The 23,566-nt window shown below is 41.8% G+C and overlaps 14 protein-coding genes across 14 annotated transcripts; 4 read left to right on the top strand and 10 right to left on the bottom strand.

Moving 5' to 3' along the window:
* Positions 1 to 530: 530 nt before the first annotated feature.
* On the bottom strand, positions 531 to 1,817 carry FOA43_004696 (uncharacterized protein; the record flags this gene model as incomplete). Its single annotated transcript, XM_038924925.1, has 2 exons — positions 531 to 1,545; positions 1,813 to 1,817. The coding sequence occupies 2 exons, from the start codon at positions 1,815 to 1,817 to the stop codon at positions 531 to 533; spliced, it is 1,020 nt and encodes a 339-aa protein (XP_038780853.1).
* Positions 1,818 to 2,025: 208 nt separating this feature from the next.
* SOD1 (Superoxide dismutase [Cu-Zn]) lies at positions 2,026 to 2,557 on the top strand (the record flags this gene model as incomplete). Its single annotated transcript, XM_038924924.1, has 2 exons — positions 2,026 to 2,038; positions 2,106 to 2,557. The coding sequence occupies 2 exons, from the start codon at positions 2,026 to 2,028 to the stop codon at positions 2,555 to 2,557; spliced, it is 465 nt and encodes a 154-aa protein (XP_038780852.1).
* A 72-nt stretch (positions 2,558 to 2,629) lies between these two features.
* On the bottom strand, positions 2,630 to 3,601 carry FOA43_004694 (uncharacterized protein; the record flags this gene model as incomplete). The annotated part of the gene is made up of 1 exon (XM_038924923.1): positions 2,630 to 3,601. One exon carries the CDS (start codon positions 3,599 to 3,601, stop codon positions 2,630 to 2,632), a length of 972 nt encoding a protein of 323 aa, XP_038780851.1.
* Positions 3,602 to 3,810: 209 nt separating this feature from the next.
* Positions 3,811 to 4,572, top strand: FOA43_004693 (uncharacterized protein; the record flags this gene model as incomplete). Its single annotated transcript, XM_038924922.1, has 1 exon — positions 3,811 to 4,572. One exon carries the CDS (start codon positions 3,811 to 3,813, stop codon positions 4,570 to 4,572), a length of 762 nt encoding a protein of 253 aa, XP_038780850.1.
* Positions 4,573 to 4,613: 41 nt separating this feature from the next.
* Positions 4,614 to 5,381, bottom strand: FOA43_004692 (uncharacterized protein; the record flags this gene model as incomplete). Its single annotated transcript, XM_038924921.1, has 1 exon — positions 4,614 to 5,381. The coding sequence occupies one exon, from the start codon at positions 5,379 to 5,381 to the stop codon at positions 4,614 to 4,616; it is 768 nt and encodes a 255-aa protein (XP_038780849.1).
* A 1,264-nt stretch (positions 5,382 to 6,645) lies between these two features.
* On the top strand, positions 6,646 to 8,373 carry URA7 (CTP synthase ura7; the record flags this gene model as incomplete). The annotated part of the gene is made up of 1 exon (XM_038924920.1): positions 6,646 to 8,373. The coding sequence occupies one exon, from the start codon at positions 6,646 to 6,648 to the stop codon at positions 8,371 to 8,373; it is 1,728 nt and encodes a 575-aa protein (XP_038780848.1).
* Positions 8,374 to 8,444: 71 nt separating this feature from the next.
* On the bottom strand, positions 8,445 to 9,440 carry FOA43_004690 (uncharacterized protein; the record flags this gene model as incomplete). Its single annotated transcript, XM_038924919.1, has 1 exon — positions 8,445 to 9,440. The coding sequence occupies one exon, from the start codon at positions 9,438 to 9,440 to the stop codon at positions 8,445 to 8,447; it is 996 nt and encodes a 331-aa protein (XP_038780847.1).
* A 389-nt stretch (positions 9,441 to 9,829) lies between these two features.
* FOA43_004689 (uncharacterized protein) lies at positions 9,830 to 10,177 on the bottom strand (the record flags this gene model as incomplete). The annotated part of the gene is made up of 1 exon (XM_038924918.1): positions 9,830 to 10,177. The coding sequence occupies one exon, from the start codon at positions 10,175 to 10,177 to the stop codon at positions 9,830 to 9,832; it is 348 nt and encodes a 115-aa protein (XP_038780846.1).
* A 339-nt stretch (positions 10,178 to 10,516) lies between these two features.
* FOA43_004688 (uncharacterized protein) lies at positions 10,517 to 12,373 on the bottom strand (the record flags this gene model as incomplete). Its single annotated transcript, XM_038924917.1, has 1 exon — positions 10,517 to 12,373. One exon carries the CDS (start codon positions 12,371 to 12,373, stop codon positions 10,517 to 10,519), a length of 1,857 nt encoding a protein of 618 aa, XP_038780845.1.
* A 305-nt stretch (positions 12,374 to 12,678) lies between these two features.
* Positions 12,679 to 15,294, bottom strand: FOA43_004687 (uncharacterized protein; the record flags this gene model as incomplete). The annotated part of the gene is made up of 3 exons (XM_038924916.1): positions 12,679 to 14,001; positions 14,307 to 14,689; positions 15,195 to 15,294. The coding sequence occupies 3 exons, from the start codon at positions 15,292 to 15,294 to the stop codon at positions 12,679 to 12,681; spliced, it is 1,806 nt and encodes a 601-aa protein (XP_038780844.1).
* A 131-nt stretch (positions 15,295 to 15,425) lies between these two features.
* FOA43_004686 (uncharacterized protein) lies at positions 15,426 to 16,286 on the bottom strand (the record flags this gene model as incomplete). Its single annotated transcript, XM_038924915.1, has 1 exon — positions 15,426 to 16,286. One exon carries the CDS (start codon positions 16,284 to 16,286, stop codon positions 15,426 to 15,428), a length of 861 nt encoding a protein of 286 aa, XP_038780843.1.
* Positions 16,287 to 16,573: 287 nt separating this feature from the next.
* Positions 16,574 to 18,808, bottom strand: STT3 (oligosaccharyl transferase stt3 subunit; the record flags this gene model as incomplete). Its single annotated transcript, XM_038924914.1, has 1 exon — positions 16,574 to 18,808. One exon carries the CDS (start codon positions 18,806 to 18,808, stop codon positions 16,574 to 16,576), a length of 2,235 nt encoding a protein of 744 aa, XP_038780842.1.
* A 254-nt stretch (positions 18,809 to 19,062) lies between these two features.
* On the top strand, positions 19,063 to 20,778 carry FOA43_004684 (uncharacterized protein; the record flags this gene model as incomplete). The annotated part of the gene is made up of 1 exon (XM_038924913.1): positions 19,063 to 20,778. The coding sequence occupies one exon, from the start codon at positions 19,063 to 19,065 to the stop codon at positions 20,776 to 20,778; it is 1,716 nt and encodes a 571-aa protein (XP_038780841.1).
* A 27-nt stretch (positions 20,779 to 20,805) lies between these two features.
* Positions 20,806 to 22,941, bottom strand: FOA43_004683 (uncharacterized protein; the record flags this gene model as incomplete). The annotated part of the gene is made up of 1 exon (XM_038924912.1): positions 20,806 to 22,941. One exon carries the CDS (start codon positions 22,939 to 22,941, stop codon positions 20,806 to 20,808), a length of 2,136 nt encoding a protein of 711 aa, XP_038780840.1.
* Between the last annotated feature and the right edge of the window lie 625 nt (positions 22,942 to 23,566).

Raw genomic sequence — 23,566 nt, 5'->3', positions numbered from 1 at the left:
CACGGATTCCAACCAGAGTGAAAAACTCCACAACACTTCAATCAATGAGAACTTGTAATTGAAGATGAGGGATAAAACAAATGCGGGAATTATCAAATACTGAACGGGGAAATTATCTGAATCGGCCTTCATCTCCTTGGAATATCTTTTCAGAAGCACCACTGCATAAACTGAGGACGCAATAAAGAATAGCTTCATCAACGTGTTGTATACTGAAACAAATGATAATGTTATGAGGTCAAGATACCTCGTAACGAACACCAACACATAGAGTAACTGCGTCTTCAAAGAGATGCCTTTAGAACTCTTTTTTGTCTGTATCGTGTGGATTAATATTAAAATCGACGTAAGATGACTAATATCACCTGCAATTCTAAAAATGTTCATCATGGTGAAGATGATGTATAGGGGCCACAAGAAGATATCCCGTATACAGCTAGTCAGACTGTGGACGCGTTACAATTTCTCTCTCTAACTGAAATTTCTAGATTTTCAAAATTGAAATTTCAAAGGCCTCGGATTCGCACTCTCTATAAATCTCTATACAGCGGGATTTGATCTTCATCGTCTTCATCATCATCCTGTCTCTCCATCTCCTCAATTCTCATATTAACATCGTCCTGCAACTTTTTCAAGTTCAATCTGGTCTGTCCAATGTCTTTTCCAGATATCATAGAGACAATTTTTGTAGCATCCAAGTTCTCATCGAGTCTATAAGCGATATATCTATCGGCTCCCTTAGGTAAATGGAATATCATTGGATATTTCCCCACCTGGAAAAATCTGACTGCATCGGTAGATTCCGGTAATGTAGCATCTACTCCTACGAATTCAACTGTATTGTCGTTGACCTCCTCAGAATAGTACTTGGCCAAACGCTCGAAATAGGAATTATAGGGATTGCCCAATTCGGAGTCCCAAGGTTCATAGAATGCCACCACGGTATCTTTTGCATTATTATTTTCATCAAAGATCCTATCTGTAAGATCCTTGTAGTTCTGAATACCATCCTTTCCTATCTTGGTTACATAACTAGTAAACTTGTTTGGTCTGGCACCTGTAGCCTCAAGAATGTACTGCATCATCTCAGGAGTCCTTCTCTTTCCCTTATAAGAGCCCATCTGTGCTCCATCACTGGAAAAGAGTCTCACCACCGGGAAGCCTACCAAATGGTACTTACTACGAATGCGCTTGTTGTTTAGACCGTCGATTTTGAACACCTGAAGCTTGGTCCCTCTATATAAATCTCCCAACGGTTCGTATTCAGGGTCAAGCTGACGACAGTATGAACAGTACGGAGAGTTGAAGTATACTAGAGAGAAGGTGCCTGGTTTGCCAAATACCACATCTTCAAAGTTGGAATCGTTAACTACGGTAACGGCGCAGACGACTGCCGATATCCACGATAGTAAAGCTAAGAATATCATGAACCGTAAGAAAGAAAAAACTGCGTAGTCCCTGAGATCATGGGTAGATTTGGGGTCGATTCCTTGATAAATGGACTTGTCGGACTTAAGTAAGAGCTTCGTTTTGCACCAGTCCAGTCTGTCATTGAGAAGAAGTGTCGACGCTATCGACGGGTCGACAAGAAAGTCCTGACAAGTCGACTGAACGAGCAAATTACGTTTCGATTGGACACCATCCCCTCATTGTATAGACATACTACTCCACAATCTACCGCAGATCCTGCAGTGAAGTATATAAGGCCGGAATATCCCTTAATCTTTGGTTGAAAGAGTCGTGTTACAACTTCTCCTCGTGATTCTTCTTCCTTTCAATGATTCTTGGTACCCACTAAATGTGCACCCCTACACCATATTGAAGAGGAAAAGTTCGATGGACTCGTCCCGATATTACTAATCCCGTGTGTACGGCGTGTTTGGTGATCAGGGGCTGAAAAGCCTTGCTTGGGGAAAAAGGCAAATTTCCTGTTGAGGTATAAAAGGCCCCCCACAAGCTCCGAAACCTCAATTGAGCTTCACCTTCTTTTCTCCTAACTAACATTTATTGTTATTATTTATAAAAATGGTCAAAGCTGGTAGGTATTTATCCAATTGAGGTGGAATTAGCATCAGAATTCCAAGATTACTAACATCTTTACCTAGTTGCTGTCGTCAGAGGTGATTCTACTGTTAAGGGCATTGTTACATTCGAGCAGGCTACCGAAAGTGAGCCAACTACCATCAACTACAACATTGAAGGTAATGATCCTAATGCTTTAAGAGGATTCCATATCCATACTTTTGGTGATAACACCAATGGTTGTACTTCTGCTGGCCCTCACTTCAATCCATTTGGTAAGACTCATGGTGCTCCAACTGATGAGATCAGACATGTTGGTGATTTGGGTAACATTAAGACTGATGCAAATGGTGTTGCCAAAGGCACTATCAAGGATAAGCTTGTCAAGTTAATTGGTGAGAACTCCATTCTTGGAAGAACTGTTGTTGTTCATGCTGGCACTGATGATTTGGGCAAAGGTGGTAATGCAGACTCCTTGAAGACCGGTAATGCTGGTGGCAGACCAGCCTGTGGTGTTATTGGATTGTCTGCTTGAACAATATTTTAGTATTCTTTAATATTCATGGTATAACGAATTAACGTTTAACAGATTCTTGATTATATATCTTTACACGTCGTCTCCACCCATAATCATAAATCCAGGTCCCTGACTATGCCTGCTGAAGTAGTCAAAGTCTATGGACACCGAATTGGCCAACATAACAGCCTTCTCGTCCAATGTCAATGCTTCTGGAGCAACTGCTCCATAGTAGTTCTCCATACCTTGGAAACTAATTGGGTCCATCCTCACAACATAGACTCCTGTATCAGTGAACATCTCTCTAAACAATCCAGAAAAGTTCCTTGACACGGCTCCAACCACTTCTCCGTTTTTATTCTTCACTGGGAAATCCCAGCTAAGTAATCCCGCATCGATTCTTCCAAACTGTAAAAAGGATTCATTCTCTCGTTCGTCCGTGCTCATCACACTCTCGAATAAATCATATCTTCTTCTCCAGAGATGCCAATTCTGAACTGACTCTCCGATAACAAGTCCATCTGGATCTGTATCCGAGCGGACATTGGGCAAAATTGCCTTAATATGCGAATTAATAAGACTAAACTTCCTCTTGATGGTCATCAATAGATTTCCATTGTTGTCCAATAGCTCCACTGTGAACGGACGATGTAATCTGTACACCTGTCTCAATATGGCTTTCGTAATCCCAAAGTCCCTTTCGATCAACCACCCAAGTTGATTTCCCATCGAATCCATTATTACGTACTTATTTGCTTGCTCAAAACCTAAAAAGAGATTCATAAACTCTATCTGACGCTGGATCACTAGTGTTGGTTGATTGAGAATCTGTGTCACTGGATCAGTCACATCTATTACCCCGTTTGGATTCTCCGTAAACACAGGCTGTGCTTGGTATTCTAACGATGGACTCTGATGTCTAATCTTCCAAGTATCTCTATGACCTCCTGACTTGCCACTCGATTTCAATGGAGAGAATACTGACGACGACGAAGACAATGCTCGAGAATGTGCACCTACCATGCGAAACATCGATGCTCGCCTTGGAACCAGGTTGGCCATTTTGAATACTCTCATTCCATACATTTTCCCTACCAGATTTGATGATGATGATGAACCATGTTCCTCCTTTACTCTGGAGTCTCTTCCTTATCATATTCGGTGTACGGATGCTTTCGAGGAGGAACCTCGAAGTTTTTTTCAGACAAGTCCACTCTAATGATACTATTGGCTTTATCCTACGGTGTTACCCATTGGGATCTTGCAAAACGATGTCATTCTTACGTCCTCTCGTTTCAAAGCGGTCCCTTCATTTGGCACCCAAATTGGAACTTCAAGGGAAATTTGCAAGTGAGGGTATTTCAGGTCTAATGTCACAGCAACAGTTTAAAACTGCATGGATCGACTATCAAGACTATCTCACTAAAAATCTCTCGTTAAAAACCGTGGGAACGGAGTTCGAGACTCGTACACCCTTGGCAATTGTTCTTAGTTCTGCTAGAAAGCAACACTTAGGACCGATTTTCCATTATGCGTCTCAGGCTCACAATAACCATCTATTCTTTCAGCAGTTGGTTCCTTCAGAATCCAGTAGATCGTCTCTTATAAGGCCAACTTTGCTCAATAGAATCAACGAGCAATATGGAGGTTTGGACAACTTCAAAAATGAGCTCTTGTTCAAAGCTGATTCCATGACTGGAAACGGATGGGTCTTCCTTATTGAGACCAAGGATAAAACTCTTCAAATTATCACGTGCAACAACGACGGTACGCCTTACTACTACGGCCGTAATCAATCGTTGGATCTCAACGGTGCCATTGAATTATCTGACTACGATCTTCTCATCTCCAATAAGGAAAAAATGCTAGCTCACGTTAAGGATTACTCTCTTCCTTTATTATGTGTTAATGTCTGGGAACATGCTTACATAGAGGACTATGGTATCACAGGCAAGGCTGATTACTTGGAGAAGTTCTGGAACTGCATCAACTGGGATATCGTCAATAAGCGTGTGTTTAGTAATGTACAGTAGATGCTACGATTGCTTCTTGTATATAATACATATGTTTCTTCTTACAACTCAAACAATCCGTAGTGGCTGTAATCGCCACAGAACATCACTATATCCCTTAATGTGTGATCATCCGCAATATCAGAGTTGGATAATGATGACACTAAGTTAACGTTGAACTGCGATAAGATCTGATCTTTTCTTACTAGGGACTTGTACTTTGACTTCAATAGATCATAATCCTTGACGTTACCGACCATACTATCGCTCTTCTCTTGCAACTGTCTAACATCGGCACATAACTTCAAATAGTATTTCATTTTGTCTCGAAGTAGTTCAAGCTTGTCTATGCTGTAGAGTCTTGTGGTTCCCAGCTCCTTCCTTAGTTTTGTATTTCTCTTCATTTCCCTAATTGTTTGAATATTCTTTGAATCTCTTGTGTTGATGAGTTGTATCAATTGTCTCGATTCATCTTCTGTGTCGCCTTTACGAATTGCCTCTAGTATCGGCTCTGTCATTAAATGCTGTTCAAGTATTTTTAACCTAAGATCAACCATTGACTGGAGAAACTTTATACTCGAAGTTCCCTTCTGTATCGTTCCAAGTTTTATGACATCACCAAACTCGTTCATAGCATTTTTGTATTTGGCCTCCATTTCAGCATTGTCCGTTTGGTTTCGGGTTTGAATTGTCTGCTCTATCAATTTATCTAAAGTGCAAACTAGCTCTCTATAAACCTTTGCATGCTCAACAGCAAATGTCCCCGAACTCGGATCAGTTGATTCGCTTATCTCTGGTTGTTTGTCTCCAATTTCTTTGATATCCTCCATCTTGTCCAATTAAATATCTTTATGCTTACTTCTAAACAAAGAGAGAGAGCTCTCACACACTAAAACTATTATCGCGACTTTATTTAACCTCTCTACTCATTTGATCGCTTTCTTTACCAGCAATGCAATTCAGCTTCCCTTCTATATACAATTTTCCCCCATTTTTCACTCGCCAGCCCAATCTTCAGACATATGAAACACAACTAGAACATTGGTGTAAACTAGTGCTCGATTATTGCAAATTCCATAAAATATGGGCCCTCTCCTTAAATGGTTTAGCTATATCCAATAATGGAGACAACAAGGATGATGCAGAAGTGGATTCAGAAGTGGGTGCAGAAGGTGGGGATGATGGGGACGCAGAAGGTGGAGATGAAGGGGACGCAGAAGGTGGAGATGAAGGGGACGCAGAAGGTGGAGATGAAGATTACCAATCTAGTAGTTCTTCACTCTTTCAAAATAATGCGATTCATAGGGCTTTAAAGGCAGATTTTATTCTAGAGATTTATAGAAAGATGATTAGCAACGGAGAAGCAGGTTGGATAGATGAAAGGAACCATAGACTGGGTGTTCTTATATATTGGCATTCTGTGGAAGAATGGGCTAATATATTGATGGATTGGATAGTGAATACAGGCCAAGAAGGGAGCGTTTTAACTTTATATGAGCTACAGAGGGGAGAATTGTCAGAAACACAGGAGTTTTCTGGAATCAACATGAGATTATTGTTTAAAATCATAGATCTGCTATCAAAACAAGGAAAGGCTGCTGTTTTGAAGGAGCAGAATTCCGTAGTGGGAGTCAAATTCGGTGCATTTGTAGTCTGACTATCTCTATCTCCATCTCTTTCTCGATAGCCGTCTATGCTATTCTTAACCCTTTAAAAAGAAAAGCCCTCCAATTTTCAAATTATAAATTTTCTTTTTTTTTTTTGATTTTTTTTCCATGAAAATTTTTTTTTACGTGAATCTCCAGGGAAACAAATTGATTTCTATTCTTTACTACTTTATTCTTCTTGAGTCCTTTTGCCTTTCCTCCTTCTTTCCCCTTGTTCAGCCAAATTTCTATACTAAATACCGTACAAAGTGTCTATTATCGACAGTTTACAGTACTTGTGTTGTTTCGAAATCATCTCGCACATTCGACTCTTTTTTTACGCGTCGCTGTTTTACTTTGACTGAACTTGGGGCAATTTACTATCCTGTAAAATTCTACCCCTGTATTTTTTAAAGTATACCATTTTATCCTTCTTCTTCCATACATTATGAAGTACGTCTGCGTTTCGGGTGGTGTCATTTCCGGTATTGGTAAGGGTGTCCTTGCCTCCTCTACTGGTATGTTATTGAAGACCTTGGGTTTACGTGTCACCTCTATTAAAATTGACCCTTACTTGAACATTGATGCTGGTACTATGTCTCCTTTGGAGCATGGTGAGTGTTACGTGTTGAACGATGGTGGTGAAGTCGACTTGGATTTAGGTAACTACGAACGTTATTTAGGTATTTCCTTGAGTAGACAGAACAACATTACTACCGGTAAGATCTACTCTAACGTCATTCAAAGAGAGCGTAAAGGTGACTACTTGGGTAAAACGGTTCAGGTCGTTCCTCATATCACTGACACTATTCAAAACTGGATCGAAAGAGTCGCCAAGATTCCTGTTGATAACTCCGGTATTGAACCTGACGTTTGTATTATCGAGTTGGGTGGTACTGTTGGTGATATCGAGTCTGCTCCTTTTGTCGAAGCCTTGAGACAGTTCCAGTTCCGTGTTGGCCGCGAGAATTTTGCATTGATTCATGTCTCACTGGTTCCAGTCGTTAATGGTGAACAGAAGACCAAGCCTACTCAGGCCGCCATCCGTGAGCTCAGATCTTTGGGTTTGTATCCTGATATGATTGCTTGCAGATGTAAGTCCAAGTTGGTTAGCCACACCATCAGTAAGATCTCCATGTTTTGTCATGTTGGTCCCGAGCAGGTTTTGGCCGTTCATACTGTGTCTTCAACCTATCACGTTCCATTGATTCTCAAGGATGAAAAGTTATTGGAGTTCCTCAATAGCAGATTGCACTTTGATGACCTGAATATTCCTCCTGAAATGGCTTCTAAAGGTGAGAAACTTTTGGATGATTGGACAAGGCTAACTAACCAGGAGGACCGTTCATTTGATAAGGTGAAGATTGCAATCGTTGGAAAGTACACCAACTTGCACGATTCCTATTTGTCTGTGATCAAATCTCTTGAGCATAGTGCCATGCGTTGCGCTCGAAAGTTGCAGATCGTCTGGGTTGAGTCTACCGACTTGGAGCCTGCCGCTGAGTTGAAAAATAAGGCCAATTTCCATAAGGCATGGCAGGCAGTTTGCACTGCTGACGGTATTTTGGTTCCAGGTGGTTTTGGTCACAGAGGTACTGAAGGTATGATTGCTGCTACTAAATGGGCCAGAGAAAATGGCGTTCCATTTTTGGGTGTCTGTCTTGGATTGCAAATCGCTGTTATTGAGTTTGCCAGAAGCGTCCTCGGAAAGCCACATGCTACTTCAACTGAGTTCAAAGAAGACGCCGAGGAGGCCGATCAGGCAGTTATTTACATGCCAGAAATCAGTAAGGAGACGATGGGTGGTACTATGAGACTCGGATCTAGAAAGACTATGTTCCAACCAGAGTCTGAGAACTCGATCATCAGACGTTTATACGGGGATGTTGAAAGTATCAACGAGAGACATAGACACAGATATGAAGTTAACCCTATAATGGCTGAAGAGTTTGAGGCTAAGGGCTTCAAGTTTGTTGGTAGAGACGAGGCAGGTGAGAGAATGGAGGTCTTTGAGTTAGAAGACCACCCATTCTTTGTCGGTACCCAGTTCCATCCTGAGTATCTCTCCAAGGTTTTGGACCCATCGAGACCATTTTTGGGATTGGTTGCAGCGTCTTCAGGTATTTTGGATGAGATTTTGAAACAGGATCTTGTCACAAAGGACATCGATTTCTGATGTAATATATTAAATACGAATTGATCTACTTTAATGCTCAGAAAAAATGATATTAGAATATAGCGCAATGGTCATTTCGAAGCCAACTTGATGGTAGCGTCCAAGAAAATACCAGAAAGTGCAGGAATAGTCAAGTTATCGTCTAATTCGAAGATGTCGATGCCTTCACTAAGGGCTGCAATAAAGCCCGAGAGAAGAGCAAGGGCGTTCAAGGACAAATAACTGGACTGTGCGGTCCAAAGAAACTCCTTATTAAATTGAGGATACTGAGGAGCGAGGTAACCGTAAAAGAAGTAGCAGGCAAAAATACCCATAACAAATGCACCGAATGATCCTGCCAAGGACTTACCACGTGCGATTTTTGGTGTCAAATAGCCGAATCTGCGTCCCACGGTGGATGCAGCAGTATCACACCAGCTCAAAAGTAAGATGGACATGATAGAAACGTCCTTCGTAGCATACAGCAAGGTGATCATACATCCAAGAATGTACCATATGACACCGTTGACGGACTTAACTTCATTCTCTCTCATTAAAAAGCCAACCACGAAACAGTAGGCTTTGTTGAATAACTTCCAGTTGAGCCTCAAGAGATCCAACGAATAGACGAATACACCGGCTATGCCAATTTGCTTAACTACATCCTTCGACTGATATCCCAATGTGTAAAGATATAAGGTGACGAAGCCGATCACAACATGCAACAGCTTTCTGGGTATCTCTTGCTCATGAATAAAAGTTCTAAATCTGTCATGCGTTCTGACGATCATGTCTAAACTACTCTGGCTGGCCATTCTACTACCTGTACCAAAGATTCCTTTGTGATCCACGAGTTTCTGGTCATCTTCCGAGTATGTTGAAGTATCATCATCAGAGATCTCTTCACCTTCCGACAACTCTGATAGACTGCTAATCCCCGATCCGTCATCCTCTTCGGTAATGATAGCGTCGTGACCTAACGTGTAGTCGGGATCTGCGTCCTCATCGTAGGTGTCATCGATTATTGAAGTCTTTTTCGGACTTGATTGAAAACTTTGAGACGTTTCGTTTTCGGATGTTAGAGGCATTTTGTTCCCGGATGCTTTGTCGCGTCTTTGAATTGTTGAGTACGTGTCTTTTGAAGGGTAGCAACTAGAACGACGGGATACAATCGACACTGCAAAATTAGAAGTATACTGCCGGTTTTGCAGAGTATGCAGAAATCAGTGTACAGCAATAGAGGCAAAAGAATAAAGGGAAACGAAAAGAAAGGAAAAAAGAAAAAATAAAGACCCTACTACTAAGCAAATCACCTAAGAAAAATTTGTTGATCTAAACTAAACAAGAAATATACTGAGAGTCGCATGTGCTTCAAAAGAATATACGATAGGTAACTTAATACGTGGGTAAGCTAAGCCACGGGCCGCCTACAATAATTTGTTAGATGTTCAAACTTTTATTTGATATTCATATACATTTATTTGGTTGAATCACCCCCCTTCTTGGCACCGTTGACCACACCAGAGATGTACTCGGCAGCTTCACCAACAGCCTTCTTACCAGCTTCCAAGTATTCACCAGCAGTTTCACTGATACCGGCCTTATTTTCTCCAACAGACTTCTTGGCTTCGTCAGATCCCTTTTGGGCTTTGTCAGAAGCGGTCTGAGTAAACGATTTTTCTTTATCTGGAGTGGCCTTACTGGCGAATTTATCAACCTCGTCGGTGACTGTCTCCTTTGCCTTCTGGTAAGCGCTCTTTTGAGAGTTTGGAGTGATACCCTCGGTCACTTTGTCAGATAGATTTTTTCTTCCTAAGTCAGACATTTATTTGAATTGAATTAATAGTGGATAAGGATAAATAAGTTTTGTAGTTGTGAAAAATGAAATGGTTACATTCAGGGGTATTTATACTAAATAACAGCGTTATTCTGGTAGCAAGCTTATACAAAATCGGTTTTAATGAGGAGTGCAAAACTTTCCCAATGGGTAACTTGGTGGAGAATTCTTAGCGCAGCAAGCAAGTGATCATGATTTTGCCTCAATTTTTTTCGATGATGTCAGAACAGATACTGCTGAACTTGGTAATTTTGAAAGGGGGTGGGGGAAACAAATTTTGTGTATATATTTAGCAAGTACAATTCTTGGAGTCTCCCGATCATCCAATCAGTTATCGGAAAGCCACCCACGAGCCCTTTCAACTGCTCTTTCCCAGAGATTCCATGCCGTTCTTCTTTCCGCATCGCTCAGCTTGGCATGGAATTCGTTATCTCCGTTCTGATGGCTACTAATCGATTTCTTTACGTCCTTTAAAGAATCCCACATCCGGACATGCTTTTCTAATCCTGCAGCGATCGCGGCTCCTAGAGCCGTACACTCCGAATTTGTAGTTCTCTCCACACTGACGCATGGTCCCAGAATATCCGCCTGTATCTGCAAAACTTCGTCAGATCTGGACATGCCTCCATCGACATGCAATGCTTTGAGATTACTGTTATTAGCCTCTTCACTGTGATCCATAAAATCAGTCTGTGAACCGCAATCGTTGAGCATCGCTTTCAAAATGGCTCGAACTTGAAAGCACACTCCATCAATGGCTGCTCTAGCAATATGTGCCGCTGTAGAGTATTGGGTGATTCCAAAAATTGTACCCGTTGCAGTGGCATCCCAGTAAGGTGCAAACAACCCGGAAAACGCAGGAACAAAAACTACGCCAGCCGAATCTGGAGCCGCAGCCGCTAATGGTCCAATATCTGATGCCTTGTCTATCAATCTGAGGTTATCGCGAAGCCATTGGATGCACGAACCAGCCACAGCTATCGATCCTTCGAGGCAGAAGTGTGGCTCGTTGCAGTGCTCTCCATCTTCACTTTCGTCCAAAGAATCAAACCAATAACCCACCGTAGTTACTAATCCATGTCTGGAAATCAGTTTCTTATGTCCAAGATTGTAGAGAAGAAATGCTCCTGTGCCGTATGTACATTTGGCATCTCCGCGGTGGAATGCTGTCTGCCCCACGAGGGACGCAGACTGATCTCCAAGACAACCAGTAATAGGAACACCATCAAGCATTCTGTTCAAGCAGTTCTTTTGATCAGCAGGTAGCTGCTTCAATTGAGGATCCAATTTATTCGTCTCAGGTAGCTTGAAAGAACCAAAAAAATGACTGCTTGGCACTATGGGAGCTAAGTTGATCTTATTCGGATCGATATTCCAAAATTTAAGTAACTTTGGATCGTACTGATGTTTCTGCAAGTTCATAAATCCAGTTCTAGACGCATTGGTAATATCCGTTTTAAATGATTGCTCACGAGTCAAGTTGTAGATAAGCCAGGTTTCTACTGTACCAAACATCAGATCCTTATCTCCACTTTCATAGCTTTTCCGGATACCTGGAACGTTCTGATAGAGCCATTTCCATTTCAAGCATGAGAAATATGTCGATAATGGGCATCCAGATCTTTCCAACATTTCGTCCAACAATCCCACAGGAGTACTTCTACTCAAGCTGTTCATCAGACTGGCAGTTCGTGTATCGTTCCACACAATACCGTTGTATAGAGGAATACCTGTCCTTTTTGACCAGACAATAGTTGTCTCTCTCATGTTAGCCAATCCTATGGCTACAATCTTGTAAGGTAAATGCTTTTCTTTTACTATGGCATCGTCATTGTAGATGGAAAACCTGCTGTTGATTATTTCTAAAGACAGGGCACACTCAGACAGACACTGAACCACGTTATTCAAGATATGGCAAGGATCGCACTCTGCCCAACCAGGCTTTGGAAAGAGAAGGGTAGGGTGGCTTGGCACATTCTCAATAACCAATCTGCTGTCCTTCATGTTCAACGCAACACCTTCACTGGAAAATATTGTAGGGGAATTTCTTCTCGAACCTTCTTGAGCAGATGTAGAGTACTCAATTTGGTGTTTGGCCACCTCTTCACCCTCTTTGGTAAATAGAATTGCTCGTGTTGAGGTGGTACCCACATCGATGGTACAAATTAAGGGAACGTATGACATTAAGCGATGACAGCAGCTTCTTCCTCGACTTCGAATGCTAGAAGAGAGTATCCGAGAAAGTTGAAGCAACGTGATTTGGAAGGGAAAAGTTCGGGTTTAACTAGAAGAAAAAGTAGGGAATGTAAAACTGTAAGATACAGCCAATTCCGTCAGGTAGATTTGAATGGAAACAGGTTGATAAAAGGATGAAACATGATATTTCGTTCGGTGCGCTTCAACTTCTCTCCAACTACCCCACAATTTGTCAATATGTAAATCTGGCAATAATTTTTCACTATGAAATATTCCTATTTGGGGTTTATATTCTACTTGGATGCGTTTATAAATAATTCTGTGGTATGTTGAAAGTCCATAGTATTGTCCTGTAATTCCCATTTGGGGCCATCCTCCCAAAATAGCCGTTTCAGAATTTGATCTGCCAACTGCTTTTCTAGATTGCTTTCAAACGGCCTTCGAATGTCAAATCCTTCTTGTAGATTATTTCCATACTGATTAACAGTTTCGTATTGCTTTTTGGTAAGAATGTCAGTTTCTCCTCCTTTATTGGTATTTTTCTCCATTAGATTCAATTGGTATAACTTTTTAGCTACTAGGCACCAATATTCAAACGGTTGTAAGTGAACCATTCCGTTGAGTAGGTAATTCCATCCTTGATAATCTTCTTTATAATCCAAAGCGAACCTTAAGTAATTGGCCAAAGCAATGCAATTGTAGAACTTGTTTCCTTTAATAAAATGCCAGTAGAATTTTCGAACAATTCTAAAGCTTGGAGCCTGGCTGTTGTTGTTCTTGGCAGCTTCTAAAGTGATTTCCCATGCCTTTGCTGGTTGTTCCGCTTCTAAGTACCAGTCGACAAATTTTGAAGCAATTGGAGGATAGCTCCACTTCACTTTGTGATCTGTTAGCAACTTGCATACATCCTCTGGAGATCTCCCAACTTTCAATTTCTCTTCTGCTATATACTCTGCTATTCTAAATAGAGAGACTTTACTGTCGATCATGGTTTCCAATATTTTCTGTTTCAAATCAGAATCCTCGAGTCCTCGATACATCACATGACATGTTGTTCCATTGGGTCGAAGCACCTCCAGTGAGTTTTCAGACTTCGGTCGGCCAAATAGGCCCAACAGCTCCAAAGTATTTGATTTCTTAGACCATTGGTGATGCTTTCTGAATGTGACATCCAAAAGGATGTTGATGGTTTCTGTATTCGCCTGCCGATTCAACTTCTCCATTTTGGTTCGAATCTGGTAACACTCCAATGTCTTGTACTGTTTGGCAAAGAACGAGATAATAAGATTGAAAGAGTGAGCTGAAAGTAGAGGCGAGTCCGTGAGAGTCATATAAATATCTGTAAGATACGGCAACAATTCCTGGTTGTTTTTGAAGTCAAGCGAGTCCAATCTGGTAACATAGCTGTTCAATTCATCGCCTGTCGAATCTATAGGGGTCGCTGGAAGTTTGATACCCATTCTTTTCCGATGTCTATAATCACTTCGATCCAAAGTACTGGCAACTCCGTACTTTTCCACTATCCAAATGAACTGCTGGAAAATGCTGGAATCTATATACTGAGACGATGCCACCAGATTTTCATTATTATTGCCAGATGCAGTACTTCTGTAGTCCTGAAGCAATGATTTATAGTAAGAGTAGATCTCCCGGCCAAGGACAGATAGATCATTTTGGCTCAGTGTACTCAGCGGTCGTAGCCATTTCATCATTTATATGATACAGATGGGAATAGATAGTATAGAAGAGAGATGATTGTCATTAACAAAAGTTCCTCGAGCGCGAAAGTATAAGGACTAAGGACTTTATGACTTCCTATTCTCTGCCTAGGAGTTAGTTCATGATGGATCAAAAATTGTGCCAATATACACTCTCACTTATTCGTTCGAGAGATCTATTCTCCATGGATCGCCTCACTCACATCTATCCACTCCTTCACCCTTTCAATTGTGTCACTATCTTTATCAGGGATTTCATCATGTCCATAACTGATCACCTTCTCACAGATTCCCTTCAGTTCCATTATCTTGTCATCGGATAATCCACAAATTCCATCATCTTTCTCTTCCATCACCAACATTTCATACCCACAACTCTTCTTGAAATCATATGTCTCACCCAGAAGCCTTCTACCTCGAAGATAATTCACGCTAATATCTCCATCAGCTTCATCAACGTTCTCTTTGGTTTCTGTATCAGCCTTGGATTGCCCATTCCATCCGTTCTCTAACGTTTCAGTCTTGGTCCGTTTCTCTAAATGCTTGTTCCAGTTATCTGACCCTGAGTCAACGTATCCTGTATGATCTATATATACAGGAAGAACATTGCATTTGTATACCGTTTTATCATCATCTTTATTCAAGTGATAAGTATAGACCATTTTCGATAAAACGTTAGATCAAGGTGTATTGCTTCCGCAATTGAATCGAGTGCGTTGCATACATACTGTTCCGTCGCGTCTCAATTAACCTCCATTTTCCACGCGAAACCCTCTCAGCTAAATTACAGGCTCAGTCCACTGAAAGATTTTCCGCGTGTCCAAATATCCACTTCTTCGTTTATCCTTACTTTGTTCCCTTTATTCAATGATGGTTTCTCCAGCCTTTGAATCCTTCAAGCATTATCCATACTTGATTTCAAAGTAAGTTTATTCAATTACAACGTTTCAAGCTGAATTTTTATATGATGATTTAACATCACGAGTGAACAATCTCTTAGCCTTTGGCTGTGATTACAAGCATATGTTGCCTTCCTTCTGAAAATAATTAAACTTGAAACATGATTCTTTTATTGTTTTGTTTTTACTAACATTCTGATGTCTCAGGTGGCTGGATCCATTGTTCGCAATCACTGTTGGTGTCGCTGGATACTATACATATGAGAGGCGTGTAGGTAGAGAGCCTGGCCATTCTTTAAATGAGCTTCTGTCTCAAAGATGGCACAGGTGGCTCAAGTAGACGCATTTCTTATTTACTTTCAGATTGGTCTGGAGGTAAGGTTCTTTTCTTAGTTCATTCAATACATATATTTATTCTCATATTCAGTAAAATTCAGCGATATCTTCCACTAAAGTGGCATGGGTTGGCTTCCATCCTAACTCCTTCTGTGTCTCTTCACTCGATGTAAGTTCACCCATGCGAACCAACTCAGCGAGGAATCCCAATTTCTTCTGTGCTTCTTCGTAAATGATGGATTTGCTTTGCAAATTGTGCTTTTTTCCGATGGCCTCGGCAATAACCTTCAAGGGAACTCCTGGCTCGCCCACAGCAGTATAAACTTTTCCTGCTTTACCCTTCTTTACTGCGAGCGAAATTAATGAAGCAGCATCATCAACATTCACAGCGGGCCAGACATTCTTACCTTCTCCAATGTAAAAACTGTATCCTACTTTTTGCGCAGTTCCAGATAGCATAGGTATAAAGCCGTGAACATCATCCTTTCCATGAACAGTAGGCGGAAGTCTGACGCTCATAACTCTTACACCTTGTGAAGCATACGCCAACACTTGTTTCTCGGTTTCGGCACGCAAATCAAAAACAGAGAACTCGGCATGAGAACTAGGCTTGCCCCCAATGTTGATGAATGGCTTGTCAGTACCCTTCAAAGTAGAAAGCATTGCAGCGCTGGCAGCTCGATCGATCAGCACGCTCTTCTCGAACTCCGCGAAATTGTGGACGAATCCTAAATGAATAACACCATCACTTTCCGATGCTCCTTTCTTTAATGCCTCTATGTTCTCCAAATCTCCTCTGATTACCTCACAACCCTTAGCCTTGAGGGCCTTTTCCGAAACATCAGATCTAGCAAGTCCTATCACGTGATATCCTTCCTTGAGTAGTAAGTCAACCGTATGTTTACCCACTAGGCCCGTGGCTCCAGTAACGAAAATTGATTTGGTCATTTCAGTATTCTGCTTCTCTTCGGTTTTTTATCTGACTGAGCTCCTTTCCCTTATATTTATATGCTTGATCGTTCAGGGGAGGCACGGAGTTAGTTTGGTTTTTAGCCCGTAAGTACGTATAATCAATATCCTCAGTTTGAGGATTACTAATCACTCCTCTGCTACTTTGTCGAACCTCTCTAAAGATGTCGGTCGAGCTCGGGTTTAAGAACCCGTTTGCTACACTAGAGAATGCTGAAACTATGTTTTTTAAATTTTTGTTTTCAAGAGTTTTGGACGTGATGAAATCAAATCCGAATATCTAGTTCAGGTTTGGATCTCGTCTTCTTTCTAAGTGCCTTCTTGCCCAGTTGATGTCTCTTTTGCTCTCCTAGATCAATCAAATCACGACCAAATGTATCCTGGTCCTTAAGTTTGTAGATTCTAACTATCCAGTTCTCACTTGTAAACACCTCTTCCAACACATCCAAATTGATGTGTTCTGCGTACTGAGCGCTCAATCTCTGCTGACGAACACGATCCATCGCATCTCTTCCTTGGAAAAGATCACCAAATCTGTAGTACGACATTTTGTACATAAGTGAGTTCTTCATCGCAGGGGTAGCCAAGTCATCCACCCTATACGCCCCTCCTGGCGTGAAATAGTTTCTCTCACTGACCTCATCCGGCCATATACCCTCAGATATACGCACCATCCAGAGAAATTTATTGATATCATCGCCAGAATATCCTAACACACCACCAAATATCACTAGCACGTAATCAACACCGAGTCTTCTCATTATAACTTCGGACTGCCTCTCATCCACAGCCATAGCTTTACCAACAGTGGCAATATGAGTGTTATTCCACGTGTTGTTGTCCACAAAAGTGGTTCTATCCGCCATACCTCCGATCTGGTATCCATAATCCCACCATGCCATCACTTTGGAGTCATCTGCAGTGTTCATTCGAAGCCAGTAGTAGGCTTCTCTGAAATCGTCTATAATGGTGCTGCTTCCGTCGGGATTTCTCGACGCCAACACAACAGATGGCGAAGAGTAAGCGTTGGAAGTGACCCACGTGCAGTGATAAACATAGTAGTATAAATAGAAGATGAGAGACGAGGTGACAAGTAACTTGGAAAATGTGTCAAAAATGGCACCAGACACCTTCTGAGCCTTGGAATTAAAAATATCTTTGAAATCCATATAGATGCTGCAAAGCTTTCCAACAGTAAGACCTCCGCAGACGCACACAACAGGAGATAAAGTTAATATCAACCGAATCATAACACCGGAAAAATAGGAAGCCAGAACTGAATAAACAATAATGAAAACTGCCTCGTCAGATAAGTCCTGGAAGCATATGAACACTCCGACTGGGAAAAGCCAAACCAAGAAGTTCATGTCAAAGAAGAAAGAAGCCCAAGGAGTTGGCTGATGCTCTGAAACAGAAGCAATGATTGGAATATGGATCTTAGCATACGATGTATCCCAAAGAGAATAGAATCTGCCAGTCCAAGGAGCAATGATTCCAATTTTGGTGGCCAAGACAAGACCTGCAATACCCAAAGTCAAAACGATAGAACCAGATGCGATCATAAGTCTATGGAATTTCTCTGGAGAAAGAATGCGCTTAAGGTAGTTAGCCACCAAAACAAATTGAAGCAAGCCAAAGACACCTAAAGCAGACATATGGTCATTGGATCTGATTGGAAGAAAGCCAACAAATGGAATTTGCATAGACATCACGGTACCAAGAACATACCAGGTACAATATGAAGTATATAGTTTGTAATTGAACCTTCCCATGAGAAGCAAAATGAACACATGCAATGGAATCATGTTGGTAATAAAGACATAGCCACCCCAAGCACTAACCATATAGAAGTAGGTTATAGCAGTGAGAGAGGCATAAAAGACTGAACCAAGACGAACAGACTTGATCCAGAGATAAAAGGTGACCATAAGTAAAGTGATGGCAATTGCCTCATTATCATAAGATCCAGCAACAGAACGTGAGATGTATCCAGGAACTATACTCATGAAGAATGCAGCAAAGAATGCAGAGGTCTTGCGATAACGAAGACCCTTAACCGTATCCGAGATCTCCCAAGTGAGAAGAAATGTGGCGAGAGAAGTAATTGAGGAAAATGCAGGAGCCAACAAGACACAGATATTTCTGACATCGATAGGAAGTCCAATCTTATGCAAAAAATGATAAAGAACAGAAGAAGTCACCATAAGACCAGGATAGAGAGTACCACCTGTAACACGACCCAATGGATACCAAGTCTTGTCATCAAACCAATTAAGGAATTGATAAAAAGAATGAGAGACCAAGTACTTAGTTGCACGAAAATTAAACCACGGATCGAATTCATGGATAATTGACTCGAATCTAATCACTGAGAACAATCTGGATGATATTGCAGCGAAGGAGATCGACACAAAGATGGCCGTTTCAAGCAAGAGCTTAAATGCCACAAGTAGCGAGCTGTCAACGCGCACATAGCCTTCTTTATCCACAGAATATAACATGTCAGTGGAATTCGATTAGAAGAAAAGGTGCAACAGAAATAGAAGCCTACGCAGGATAAAAGAATAGTTAGGCTGATTGGAAAATCCGAATTTTTCACAAAGCCAACAAGCGAAACGTGTCGCTGGCCGTGTAAATACTGCCTGGTGTACTGATGTTGTGAATATTAAAATTCATCCAGATAGCGCCGTTGGGGACCATCTTGAAGCTTGCCAACTCTCTCCCCCCATCTCTTTTCTTCCTGCAGTTCTCTGACATGGCCTCAAGACTCACACCAGAAGGTCTTCATCTGCAGCGTATGGATAGCAGCAATTACACAGCTGCTCATGCTGGGGTTCAGAGTTTGGGGCGTTCTAGAACGTCACAGTTAAGTAAAGAGGTAGCAGAAGCGAAGATTGTCTCCCAAGTGGGAGATGCTACAGCACCTGTTGGTGATATGGCGGCTTCCGATGGAGCTTTAGGGACAAGAGAAAAGGTAGACCCGCCTCAGCGAAACTCAGAGCCAACTTTCGAGCCAACACTTGAGCCCACGCTTGAGCCCACGCTTGAGCCCACGCTTGAGCCCACGCTTGAGCCAACACTTGAGCCAACACATGAGTCAACACATGAGTCAACACTTGAGCCAACACATGAATCAACATTCAAAAACTTGTCTTTATCAGAGTCTCCATCCAAGGCTCTTTCGAAGTCTCAACAAATAGATAAGCCCCTCTACAGCTTGAAATCGGTGGTCCCGACTATTCAGAACGCCGAAGATATGGTGCCCGATGTGGGGGACCCGTCGAATGATCAGAACCCGCTTTATTCTAACATTCATTTTTCACAGTCTTCGTCTCATGATAATAACGTCGATGTGCAAAGATTCGATATAGCGAGAAAAATGAAGGCCAAAAAGGAGGCAGATAGAGCTCTGAGGGAGCCTAAAACGGCCTCTCCACCAGGGCCAGCCAGCAATAGTGTTCCTGCAAATAAGAAAGCTTCTCCTCATAATTTAGCCATCCATGAAGGTGATTCTTCTCTCCAGTGTGATCACCCTTTACCTACTAAGAAGAGACTTTCAAAAATAGAGGCTCCTAAGGTTCGTAGGCATTCAGAGTTCCCAGTGGTCGGAGGTTCTCCAGTTGTTGGAATGGCTCCCTCAGCAGCATTACCTATACGTCCTGCTACTATTCTGAATAATGCTTCGGCCTCGGTCTCTTATGGTATTTCATCGAGTGTTCCTGTTGCCTCAACGAGATCCATAGAAGCTCATTTGCCTCCACGGAGGCCTGCTTCTCCCTTCAAGGACTCTTCAAATATTGACTTGAAGCAGATCAACGGTCAGAGGAGGCCAATGTATACACCTGCGGTACTCAGGTCTACCACCACACTCACAGATGTTGATGTTTCGAGCCCTGATAGTGTTGAAGGATGTTCGGGTAGGCCTCGGTTGGTTTCATCAAGTTCCACTTCTTCAATGGCTTCTACTAATTCCATAGCATCTTATTGGAGCTATCTTCGCGGTGGCTTTGAAGGCAATTCATCTTCTCTTGGCGTTCAAAGAGAGGATTGGGGACCTACAAGAGCTCATTGGAAGCCGGACCCATCATATTTCAGTTGCCATGGCTGCGGAAAAGTGTTCAACTACATGACCCCCTCAAGACGAAAACATCATTGTCGATATTGTGGCGAGTTGTTTTGTGGGGATTGCCTCAAGAACTACATATATCTTGATAAGGATGCCAAATTTGCTATCTTCGGCTCACATACCAGTGATAAGAAATATCTCTGTAAAGTGTGTTTCCCATGTGCTCAGAAATATGAGCAGTTTGTTAAAGATCATGCCACTAGAGATCATAACTTGGGTTCCAATACGTCGTCTAATGACTACGAAAGAAGTAAAAACGTGACCAGTCGCAGGGGAACGATAACCAGCAATAATGCCGGTAGTACCAACGTGATTCCTCCTGATTGGGATTGGAGCTCATTTTAAGTCATAACTAATAATTTATTGTATAAATCACTGCTCTCTTTTCCTGTTATCATGAATAATTTGATCTCGTACTAAATTCACAGAGTTACTTTCAGGTCTCTTCCGTTCATCCCGGTAGTCATACTCAGATTCTGATGACGAAAGTTCGTAGTCACTCGTCGAAGCACTGGATAGGCCTATTCCCGAAGATGAACTATCATCTTGAAGAATGGGCACCTCACCAACATTAACGGGTCTGGATGTTTTACCTTCAGCAAGTCTCTTTGCCTTTCTAGCCGCTCTTCTCCTTCTTAACATTTGTGTCTTTCCTTCCTCATACATTTCCGTCATTGATTCAGTGGTATCAGTCTGATCCTCTGTATAGTTCCTCAAATTGAAGTCTGAATATATCTGAGGTCCAAACTCATTAATGGCGGCAGTGATCTCCCGTGCAAGTGTCTTTCTTTGCTTCTGTAAATTATCAAAGCCCTTGTTGTTTCTCAACATAAGCCACAGCGGTCTGATGGAATTAATGAGATCCATGCCACGGTCTCCAAATACCAATGCAGAGTATGTGATTGTAGCAGAAAATGCATAAAACATAAAGAAAGCCCCGAGAAAAGAAAGTTTCGGATCCCAGTATTTGCAAAGAGCGTAAGAACCAAGCGCTGAGTAGGAAGAATATAGTATCGGTGCTAATCCCATGCTCACCAAAATCTTCCAAGTAGCAATTACGTCCTTGGCCTCAATCTTGACGGTAGAGCCCGCCAACGCCTCCTTCCGTTTCTTTTCGGAGATCTTCTTGGCAGTGATAAAAATTGGAGAGAATAATATGATTCCGGGCAATGCCAACACCGCCAGTACAGCCACTTTAATGAAAACAGCCAAAAGTTCAAACAAAACCACAACTTTAATGCGCTCTTGGGTCTGTCGTTCCACCAAGTGATCCGGAATATGAAGGCTTCTCAAATTCTGGTTGTAGTCAAGGATTTCCTTGCTCAACTCTTTAATTCTGGGTTCATCCTTGAATTCTTGGTATCCTTTCAGGAGTCTTCTGTTCATTTCGACAATAGCCGGCGGAGAAAGCTGGCTGGAAAAGCTGTTAGAATAGAGTCTTCTAGCTGCCTGAACCACCATAAGAGTCTCATAATCAGGGCAAGTCACAGTGACGGCCTTCAAGGCCTTCGTAATAGTATCCAAAAGTTCTCTGATGGCGTCCTTTGTGGTGGCAGGATTCGCGTACATCTCAACCAAGGACTTCTCAACCTCAATTGGATATCCGAACTCGACAACTGCACGAGACCTAAATTTATGGGGATGGAAATAGTTCATGCCACATGGAACTATCTTAACAGAGCAACCAGGATTGACGTCCATTGCTCCTAATGCCATGATAGCCACACCTGCCTTAAGAGGGAGCAAATCAGGTCTATCATGAGATCCTCCTTCGGCAAATAAACCGAGACAATGACCTCTAGCAAGGTGTTCAAAGACTTGCGCATACACCTCTGATTGATCAATCTTAGCAGCACTCTTGAAGCTTGTACCATCCCTGAACAACTTTTCACCCTCCCTGAGGCTCTTTTCATTGGCATAGTGGAAGGGCTTACGGAGATATAGCTCACGATCAGAAACAACGTGACCGATCTGGCCGATACCCAATGATTTTGGTAGAGCAAGCAGGCCTTTAGTCTGGCAATCTTCGGTGAAAAATGTGTGCTTGTCACCAATCACGTGCATAGGGTCATCCGCATCCATTGTCACCTTACCTCTTGCAGATTTTAAGTTATCTTGAGCTCTCTTCACCGGAATTGAAAGCTGAGAACGAGAAATTAAACCAATGAATGGTTTGTTATGTGACTTTTCCGCTATCAAAAAGGAAAGCCTACGATTTGTCTCCTTCTTCACCTGCGTCTGTAGAATAATAGGATCGACGAACTGGTTTGCATGAGGGGCAGCCACAAAAATTACTGAGCCTGTCTTTGGAAGTCTGAATGCTCCTCGAGGTCGAATCTCTCTAAAAAAGCAGTCGAATATAATTTGGAACATCCATAAAACCATGTCATATATGAATTTTCTTAGTGGTGTCGGTTCGTGGTAGTGTTTACGAAGCTCACTATAGTTTAAAATGGCCTCGGCTTGGCCAGAAACCTCTTTATCCACCTTTTTGTCATTTCCAGTCATCTTTGTTCAATACTTTATCGTGAAGCCATAGTAGGTGGGGGAGACGCAATTACAGTGGAGATAAGCAGATCAAACACAGCTAAGTAGGCGGTGCACGGATGTGGTCATTGGTCATCTAGATGCAACATGGACTAGGGATTAGTGTGTGTGTGCTGAAGTTGCTTAATATAATAAAATGGACTCTTTTGAGAGACAATAACTAGTCATTTGTTGGCTTTTGATTCTATAGAAATGAAATTTTAGGATTTCTGATTCTCTATGATTTCTCTACAGTTGAAGGTGGAATTCAATGAGAAGGCTGCTCAATGACTTTGAAGTACCACGACTCTCACGAGACAATTAGTTTTCTATGTATAGTCTTCTTGATCTGCCTTCATTTTGACATGTCTAGAAAATTGGGTCCGTTGGATGTACATAAAAATCTGAACCTGCCCCAGTTTTTATCCATGTGTATTATATAATCCTTGATAGATCAATTACAACTACAGGGCAGTTGTAACCAAATATATTTTTCTCCTTATTCAGCATCAAGCATGGTCCACATGTCAGCTATAAATGCCTTCATCAAATATATTATTTCCTCCATCTCTTACTATAACGACGACATTCTCTCTTACATACCGGA

This window comes from Brettanomyces nanus, chromosome 4 (assembly GCF_011074865.1).
Source record: "Brettanomyces nanus chromosome 4, complete sequence".
Taxonomy (NCBI): domain Eukaryota; kingdom Fungi; phylum Ascomycota; class Pichiomycetes; order Pichiales; family Pichiaceae; genus Brettanomyces; species Brettanomyces nanus.
Note: the sequence above shows the minus strand (reverse complement) of the source record. Positions and strands in the feature narration are given on the sequence as shown.